Raw genomic sequence first — 9,290 nt, forward strand, 5'->3', positions numbered from 1 at the left:
ATTTCCTGGGCTCTCATGCAAGTAGGGGGTGGTCACGTGACCAGTGGGCTGCCTGCCTGGGGCTTACCTGCTCAGGAGGGATGGAAACTTCTGAGTTACAGCTTTATAGCAAAGTTAGGCTTTGCTGTCTGGAAGGGGGCAGAGGAGTTGGGAAGAGGTACTGTCTTGTGTTTTTTTTTTTTTCTTTTTCTTTTTCTTTTTTTCGGAGCTGGGGACCGAACCCAGGGCCTTGCGCATGCTAGGCAAGCGCTCTACCACTGAGCTAAATCCCCAACCCCGAGGTACTGTCTTGTAACGACAAGAACTGCAGACGCCTGGAGCCTGGGACATCCCCAACACTGCCTCTAGACCTTTTATGTAGAGAGGTCCCATGTGGCCTGTGATGCAGTTCCACTCCTGTGATCAGAGGGCTGCCTTCACTGGTTTCTTGAGTCCAGGCTCCTGCCAACTGGAGAGGAAATTGGTGTGACCAGCAGGACTGGCTAAAGAAAGACTGGCCTGAGGCCTTGCAGAGCCTCCTTGCTTTGGGAGAATTCCTCTCCATCCCAGAAGAGATGCTGGGCAGGCAGAGAACAGAACCAGTGGAGCATAGGACCAGGTCCCCTTTTAGGGTGGTAGGGAGTGCCTTCTTGGACTCTCCCAGATGGTGGGCTATGGAAACCTTCTCCCACCTCCACTCCCTGCTGCCAGCACCTGCCAGGTGAGCATTGGACTTCAGCCAGCGTTGGCCGGAGTCCTGTGTGCTTGCTTGGTGGAAAAATAATCTCTGTGCCTGGTAGACCAGAGAAGTGCCTGTAAATATTTGGTTAGAGCAGGAGGCTGAGAAACAAGGCACAGATTCAGGGAGCCAGGAGGGCTGGGCAGGGTTTGGACAGGGTGGGTGGCAACCACCTCCTCTGAGTGAGGAGGTACAATTAGGTCTCTGCTGCTTGGGCAGAGGCCACCTGACTGCCCAGAGGTGATTTATGGTCAAGTGGCCAGGCCACCTGTTAGAGAGGCCTCCATGGAGTGTCCCACCTTAGTCTTTGCTAGTGTCCTTGCTGGCCATGCCACCACTTCTGTTTTGCTCAGGTGACAATTTTTCCAGAGCTGGAAGCCAGAGTTTTCCTTACCTGGGTGGCTCCTGTATTTTAGAGAAGCAGCAGGCTTTGACTACTCTGCTGGCCAGGAAAGGTTCTCAGAGTCCCTGCTCTCTGCTCTGTGGATATCTACCCAATCTTTTCACATCTGTTGACGACCTCACCTGGTCTCCATAGTGAACTGCACATGCAGCAGCCTCTCACCTCCAAGCCTTCTCCCGGCCCTGTGCCTGTACCTTAAAGCTGCTGTGTGGACTGCAGCCTTCACTCTCCCTGCTTCAGGTTTCTTGGTCCTAGTGATGGCTCCCAGACCCTCCATGCCACTAGGTGGTAAAACACTGGGTTTCTGGTGCTTGACGGAGGTCCTGTTTTCATTGCATGGGACTGGGGCCCAGTATTTGTTAAAAGCTCTGTAGATGGGCTGGGGTTATGTTTTAAAATGCAGATCCTTGGGTTTGAGGCCCAGTAATATTCTAAAAATAACAAAGCAGTTTTTATTACAGCAAGTTCAAGTGGGGCCCAATTGCCTAAATTCCCAGGCAAGCACTCTGTTTCTGAGTGGCAGACATTCCTAGCCCTCTGAGATCTGTCTCTAACTAGCTTCTGGGCAACATGGCTGCCCAGGAACATGCTTAGAGTGGTGTCAATATAAACCAGCTGTCACCTATATGTCAGGACTAGTGCCCAGGAGTATCTGGAAACCCCAGGGGAGAGATGACATTTCCCCCTGTGACCTGGCCCTTCTTAGACCCTTCTGACCTAGACATGCCCAAATGGGAACAGCGTGTGGCTGGGAGTCTTCTGACTATGGGAAAGCGTTATAAGTTACTTAGTGGGTTGGAAACATGGCACTTCTGTCCATCCTCAGGGACATCTCTGTCTCTTACTCAGTGTTTTAGGGGTGAGAATGTCACCTTGTCTTCTTGGGGAACAGTTTTTCTTAGGCTTTCCAAGGAGGTGGACGGACCAGGTGTTGGCTCAGGATGCTGTCCCTTTCTCAAAGCCACCTGACCCTTCCTACCCTGCAGTCTCTTCAGAGCTACTGGATAAAGAAATTACTGCTCCAAAGCAAACGTTGTTTTATTTAATTAAAAACTTTTGGGGTTGGGGATTTAGCTCAGTGGTAGAGCGCTTGCCTAGCAACCGCAAGGCCCTGGGTTCGGTCCCCAGCTCCGAAAAAAAGAAAAAAAAAAAACTTTAAAAAAAAATCAAGGACCAAACCTGTTGTCTAGAACCAGTGGCCGCACAGCAGTAGCAATAATTTATCATTGTTGGGATACAGGGACGGAGGAGGCCCAGCCAGGAAGCAAACCTGTGTAGGTAGCAGTGAATGTAGAAGCTGCTGAGCCTGCACTCCAGTCCCGGCAGGGCTCCAGATGAGGAGTGGGTGTGACTGGAGGACATGGAGGCCTTGGCTCTTGCTCTTTGGAGAACTGTGATGACACACAAAGGGTCATGGGGGAGGAAAGCTGATCTCTTAAGTACGGATCCTGCTTAGCCATGACACCCACAATTCTTTCTGGAAAGCCCCTCCCCAGGCTCTGGGAGGCCCTGTATCCATCCGCCAGAGGCCCTGTATCCGTCCCTCACATTTTCCTCCTCTGCCTGTTTTCTCAGACATTAGGGCTTACCCCAGAAGAGAAAGTCCTTCTCCTGGGAGAAGGGGCCTCCCCGGACAGGCTCCAGGATTCCCTTCAGTCAAGGAGGGTGGCTCCATGCTAGAAGTTAGGCAAGCAGTAGCTGCACGAAGCCATCCTTGCCAGGGGATGGGTCAGCCTGGGAGTGAGGGTGAGGCCAAGTGGGCAGGGACTGAGGGCGAGGCAAGGCACAGCTGGATGGTTGGGGAAAGAAGGAAAGCCCTTCAGTGGGGTTCAGCTGCCCCATAGAAAAAGGGGTAGTAGAGGGAACAGGGGTAGGAGAACATGAATTTGACTGCAAACTTCATCTCCTTATTCTTCTTGTCCCAGCGGTAGACGGCTGTGAGCAGCAGCTGTCCCTCCACTTTGCGGCCCATGACCAGGAAGCTCCCTGTCAGGTTGTCTAACTGCGGGCAGGGGCAGCTGGCCCCGTTCTTCATGTGCAGAACCAGCTTCTTGGTGTCCTTGCGCTTTAAGGGGCCTGCCTTGAGCAGCTTCTTCTTCTTCTGGGCTCCAATCAACTTGCGGTCCCCATTGTCTATCTTGATCTCCTTAATGCGCATCTTGACCACTGTGGAAAGGTTTGCAAAGGATGGTCAGAAGTGGATCACATTTGCTTAGGGCAGCGGGAGCCCTAGACTAGTGGCGACAGAGACCTACAGATAGGAATCCTGGGGAGAGGGCCCTCTGGCGAGCTCCACCCTCCTCCCGCAGCCTCCGCCTCCGACACTCAAGAAGCCAGAAAGGATTTTTGGCCCCCAGGGCAGGGCATTGTCTAACACATCCTCTCCCCCTTCCCTCCCCTGTGCCCCGCCCTCTGCAATATAGCGAAATTTTCTTTCCAAAGACGCTCCCGACATAAAGATTCCTCTGAAGCATGGATTTCGTCACTGCTCCTTCCCCTGTTTTTATAGACAGGGAGGCTAGGACACAAAACAGAACCAACTTTGCAAAGATCGCATGCAGAACTCTGTGGCCCACAGTGAGCTTGGTCCTAACTGGCTTGGTTCAGCCGTCCCCGGATAGAAGAGTCCAAGATGAATCTGTGGGGAAAGCTAGTAATGACCCACACTAGCCAGAGGGACACTGGGTACTCAGTGGAGATGCCAGGGGCAGGGGACATTACTTCTATTGCACACTCCCGTGTCCTGGGAGGGCCCCATCTACCGCTTAGCAAGCTGAGCTTGCTCCCCCTAGAAAAGACAGCCCAGCATCTCCGGGAAAGTAACAAAACACAGTCGAAGTAGCCTTAGTCGGGTGGGGCTGGCTCTGAGCCAGGTTGCTGGGAGGCAGTCAGGGCTTTGGTCCTGTCAGCCCATACTCACCGAAGTCGCTGGAGCACATCTGCTCCATGAGGCCGTCAGCACTGTGCTCGATCTCACACTGGGCACAGATCTTGGTCACTGAAGAGAGAAAGCAGAGTGGGTGGGGTTCCAAACAGCCAGGACAGTACAGGCTCCTCCATTAGCCCCTTCCTCACAAAAAACTGCTCTCAATTCCTAAGGGGAGGATGGCAATGACTGAGTGACGGTGACAATTCAAGAGTTCGATAGTGTAGAGACACTATGTTGAGGTAGGCACTATGTTGAGGTAGGCACTCTTCCGCAGCCATGGCATACATTATGTTCTAAGCTTTTACGTTTTAAGTCCCATCGAGTGTTTGCTACGAAATGGATGCTGCCTTAACCAGGTGTGATGTGGTAGTCTAGTCAGCAGAGCTGAGGGCTCTGGGTGTGACTCCTGCTCTATGACCAGGTTGAATGTGTTTGCAGGGGCCAGGCAGGTGGGAGGCCTGCAGCACAAGCCAGCATTAACCTTCTCGAAGAAAGTCTGAGCAACTCATTAGGTGAAACGTCCTAATGTCATCTGTTGGTCACACACACTTTCTACAACCTATCACCCCCTACCCAAGTCAGACCTTTGGGTTTTCTTGTGTGCCTGCTTCCAGGTGAGCAAGCTCACAGGGAAGAGGAGTCATGGGTAACAAGGTGGGGGTCAGGGGGTCAGACAGGGTTCTGAGCCTAAGATTCCTGAGTTTGTCCTGCTCTTCATGTTTGGGCTCCAAAGAAACTATAAACAGAACCTGCAGGGTTCTGGGAACTGTGGATTTTTGCTTAGCTGACTCTATTTGTCACTCTCAGCCTTCAAGATAGGGACTTTCCCCTCCCAGAACCCCACAGAGAGGGAGAAGGAGAAGGTGTGAGCCTCCTAAGACCCAGCAGTTAAGATTAGCTTTGAGAGGGGTTGGGGTGGTGCGAGGAGGAGCCCAGATGCTTTGGGAGGAGTGGGGGGGGGCAGGGAGTGGAGATTTGAATGTTCCAGCTGTGGGGGCTCATGGGAGTTCTTGCTGTCCGAGTTAACAGGCAAAGACTGCCTGCTGGGAGCTATGGGTGTGTGTGGGTTGGGGGTGGGGAGGTGTTAGGGGCCCAGGCCAGTTTGGAAGAGGACAGGCATTCTTGGAAAAAGGAGGGGGGGTGTAGCCCCCAGCCTTGGGACAGCTTTGAGGACCTGTACAATGAAAGGGAAGATCAATCAGAAATCAAGTCTAATGGCAGTGATGGCACGACGTGCCAGTGGGAAGCAGGGCTTGGGAGCTCAAGAAGCTGGAAAGGAGGTTCAGGAAAGTTAAGTACCCAAAAGATATCCAGCCTAGGGTTGGGAGGAGGGGAAGTTAGGGTTACAGGCGTAGAAATGAAGGGCCTTCAAGCGCTTTCCTAACTACCCGCCCCTTCTCAAAGTTCCCGAGGTCAGGGAAGGAGTAGTGCTTGTCTGGGTGCCTGTAGTTCAGGTTAAAGACACTGCCTAGCGATCCCAAGCATCCTTGAGATGAGGAAAGGAATATAGCATTTAGACATTTATGGGGACGTCTCCAGGACACCCAGGGATTCAGCAGCTTGGAAAACCGGGCGTGCTGTGAGTTGCACAAGGCACAGGTCAGAGTGAGGACAGAACCAGTGGGAATACCCAGAGTCTCAAGTTTATAAAGGTAGGAAGGAGAAAGGAGACAGTGCCTGGGCACTGGACATATGTCGTGCATATAGGGGTTTGGCACCTATCCTGGAGTGCAGGTGAGGGTTTGGGGAAAGGATCAGTCCGAGGCGCTCTGGGCGCGAAGGCGCTACCTGGAGGCGCGGTGGCAGGCAGGTGCCCAAACTGCACCGCGATGCAGAGGTCGTTGTCCAGAGGAAACTTGTGGCAGTGCAGCATCTCAGGCCAAGGGAAGCCATAGGCCTCCATGAGCGGCGCGCAGCCGGCGCGCACGGCTTCGCACAGCGAGCGGCACGGGTAGATGGGTCGGTCCAGGCAGACAGGAGCGAAGAGCGAGCAGAGGAAGACCTGGGTGTCCGAGTGGCAACGCTTGGCCAGCAGCGGCAGCCAGCTGCTTGCCTGCTGCTTCACCTCCGCCAGGCTTTCGTGCTCCAGGAGGTTCGGCAGCCGCATGCGCTTGTAGCCCACTGTGTGGCAGAGGGGCAGATCGGCGGGGATGTCGAGGCACTGCGGTGGCTTGGAGTAGGAGCGGCCGTGCAGGGGCTCAGTTTGCCAACCATAGTAGTCGTATTCCTGGCCGCGCGCCGGCGCCCCATGCAGCGCCCCGAGCAGCAGCGCCAGCGCGGCGGTCCGCGCACCCCCGGCCACCCGCATGGCTGGATATTGCCGCCCGCCCCGACGGCTCGGTGCTCGGCGCCCCGCTGCCCCGCGTGCGCCCGGGCTGGGATGCTCCCTGCAGCCGACCGCTGCTCTGGTCGTCCAAGTAGGAGGCAACCTCTGCTCCGCTCCGCTGCCGGAGTGATCCAGGCGCCTCCCACCACGGGGCTCCAGCCCAGGCTTCGCCGTTCCCTAGCCAATCTGCAGCCGCTGGTCCCCCTCACCTCCCACCCCCGCCTGGGGTTGGCAGACCTGGGAGGAACCCTGAGTCTTTCCCACCGGGCTCCGGTCCCTCCTCGCCGCGCGACCCTGACCCGCCAACTATTCCGCTGCCCAGACTTCTCTTTGTACCTTTTCCTGGGGGCTCGACATTTTCTTCATCCTTGCCCTCTTCTCCGTCCTCTTATCTCTCTCCACCACAGTCTCTCCTGTTCCTTTTCTCACTCACTTCACCTGCTTATCTCTGCGCCTCGGCCTTTCCCTGCTCAGCTCTGGTTTCCCTTCCCCAACACCTCCATTGCTCTTCTCAGACACTGGAGTCTCTTGACCATCCACGCCTTCCTGGCCAGGCAAACAGAGCTTCACCCAGAGGTCTTCGAGAATGCCCCGAGGTTCTGCCCAATGCCAGGCACTTAGCAGCCTACTGGGGATAGCAGATGGCTAAGACCCATCCGTGGCAGCCAAGGGGGCGGGGTGAAGGAAATTTGGGCTTCTAGTTAGTGAATCCCTACTAAGTGCCATGCACAATTTGCCACGCTGAACAATCTTATGAACGTCTCTGGGTTTTTTGGATTTTGTTTGTTTTTGTTTTGCTTTTTTTTTTTTAAACAGCCCTGGCTGTCGTGGAACAAGATTTGTAGACCAGGATGGACTCAAACTCACAGAGATCCTCCTGCCTCTGCCTCCCAAGTGCTAAGTTTAAAAAGGCATGCACCACCACCCGCAGCCATCAATGCCTCTTTCTAATGAAAGTTCCCATCCAGTAGGAGCTAGCTGTGCTTGGAGACGGTCCTGGGCACACCTCATAAACTACCTCATGGAATTTTCTCAGTGATGCTGTAAGGAGGGTAGAACTATTACTACCACTACTCTACAGATAAAGATACGGAGGCTGAGGTCAGCCGAGGACTAGACGGTCATTGGATCTAGGCAGTGTGGTTCCAGAGTCAGAGACAGACAAATCAAAGTCGTGGATTCTGAGGGGTCCGAGTAGGGGAGTAAAGTGTCCTGGGGTCACCTAGCTCATGTGCTAAGGAAGGCAGGATCTGATTCAGGCTGTAGGCTCCCAAGAGCACAGTCATTATTCTTGGTTAAAATAGATTCCAGCCTGGGACAGGAAACACTGTGGGTGTAAGGAGAAGTGTCATTGTCACCCAGGCAGACATCAGAAGGGTGACTTCCAGATCCCATGCTTAATGTCTGTCTGGGTTCTGTCTTCCTTGACTTTTCTGTGAGAGGAACTGAGATGGAGGCTTGTGGAAGGAGACTCTTGTTGGTTTCCCTTGACCTCTGGCCTCCCCTCTGAGGATGAGCTTCCTAGGGCTGGGGTGGGAATGTGGGGGGTGTGTGAGGGGGCAAGGGTTGTCAGGGGTGGGGTATATATAGAACACCTGCCATGTGTTGGATATATGTGGGGTACAAAGGCTTGGTCCTTAATGTAGCTGGTGGAGCTGTGAGAACAGACACCAGGCAGAACAGAGGAAGCAGACAGCCCAGGGTGGAATGGGATGTCTCTGATGTCCTGGTTGACAGAGCTGAGTCCAGGTAGAGCCAGCTGGGGGCTTTCTTTTATGCATAGTATCAAGACTCTGTAGATGACCATTTAGAGGGTGAAGGGCTGGTCCCCATGGAGAGAAGAAGGGTACAGTAGTAATGGGAAAGGGCCCTATCTGCATCAGAAAACCAGGTTCATGTTCTGCCCCCTCCTTCCCAACTCTCTGTGTGGCTTCTGGTAAGAGTGATCTTGACCCTCAGTGGGATTTCCACTGAAGTCATGATGGACCAAGATGAATGGAAAGGTCTTGTGCAGCACCCACATGTAAAGAACACCTGGGGATGTCAGAAGCTCACAAGGATGAGATTTTGGGTGAATACACATCAGGTATCCTGAACATTCCCCAAGACGCCTTAGATAGGACTCTGAATGACCTCTGAGCAGAATGGCACTGCTCTCCATAACTCACTCCCTGCCTCATCTCTGGGCTTGGCCATCTTGTATGCTGTCAGGGAGGTGTGGTTGTGTGAGCCTCCCAGGTGGCTGTGTAAGGTGTTGGGTCCTGGGCCAGCTGGTTTGGCTGGGTCGCTCTTGGCATTGCTATGGGTGACCTGGACAGAGCTGGGCATTGTTTCTGTGGCTGGTTATATAAGGCCAACACATGGCTAAAAATCAAGTGCGTCTGGGCTTGGAAGCTCAGGCTCTGAAGGGCAGTGAGGCTGGACTGGAAGCCTCCTTGAAGAGGACGATGAGCCTTCTTTACCTGCCAACTCTGATGTGGGGAGGCTTGAGGCTCCCTAACATTGATGGGAGCAAGAAGAGAAGCCCTTTATAAGGCACGAAGCCAGAGTGCACTGGGCTGCTCAGGCAGTGCAGCTCTGTGGTTAGCCCTTCCCCTGGATCTACTTTCTAATGTGGTGCTGACGAGGTGAACCCAGGGCCTCAGCAGCTGGATTGAACACCTGGCACACTTGGCATCTGTCCATCCTAGGATGTACGTAGTATATCCAGGTTCATGCTACGTCAACTGGTAGAGCAGCCCCACTTGTTCAAAAGGGCAAAATTCTGCGTGGCTATCCCTTGCATCTAAGATGCATCTCTGGAACAAACTTTTATTTTCATAAACACCTACTGTTTTCTACATTTTTAATGTCCCCCCCTCCCCAATGGATCTCAAAAGCTCAAACCTTTCCAGAGGGTGCGCAAAGTCAATAT

General features: G+C 53.7%; 1 protein-coding gene across 1 annotated transcript; it reads right to left on the reverse strand.

Annotated features, from left to right (window-relative positions):
• Positions 1-2,136: 2,136 nt before the first annotated feature.
• On the reverse strand, positions 2,137-6,599 carry Sfrp5 (secreted frizzled-related protein 5). Its single transcript, NM_001107591.1, is given in 3 exon segments — positions 2,137-3,287; positions 4,042-4,119; positions 5,839-6,599. Coding segments are annotated over 3 exon segments (945 nt in total). The 5' UTR covers positions 6,359-6,599; the 3' UTR covers positions 2,137-2,940.
• Positions 6,600-9,290: the final 2,691 nt, after the last annotated feature.

The sequence above is a fragment of the Rattus norvegicus genome, chromosome 1, assembly GCF_021556685.1.
Source record: "Rattus norvegicus strain SHRSP/BbbUtx chromosome 1, alternate assembly SHRSP_T2T, whole genome shotgun sequence".
NCBI lineage: Eukaryota > Metazoa > Chordata > Mammalia > Rodentia > Muridae > Rattus > Rattus norvegicus.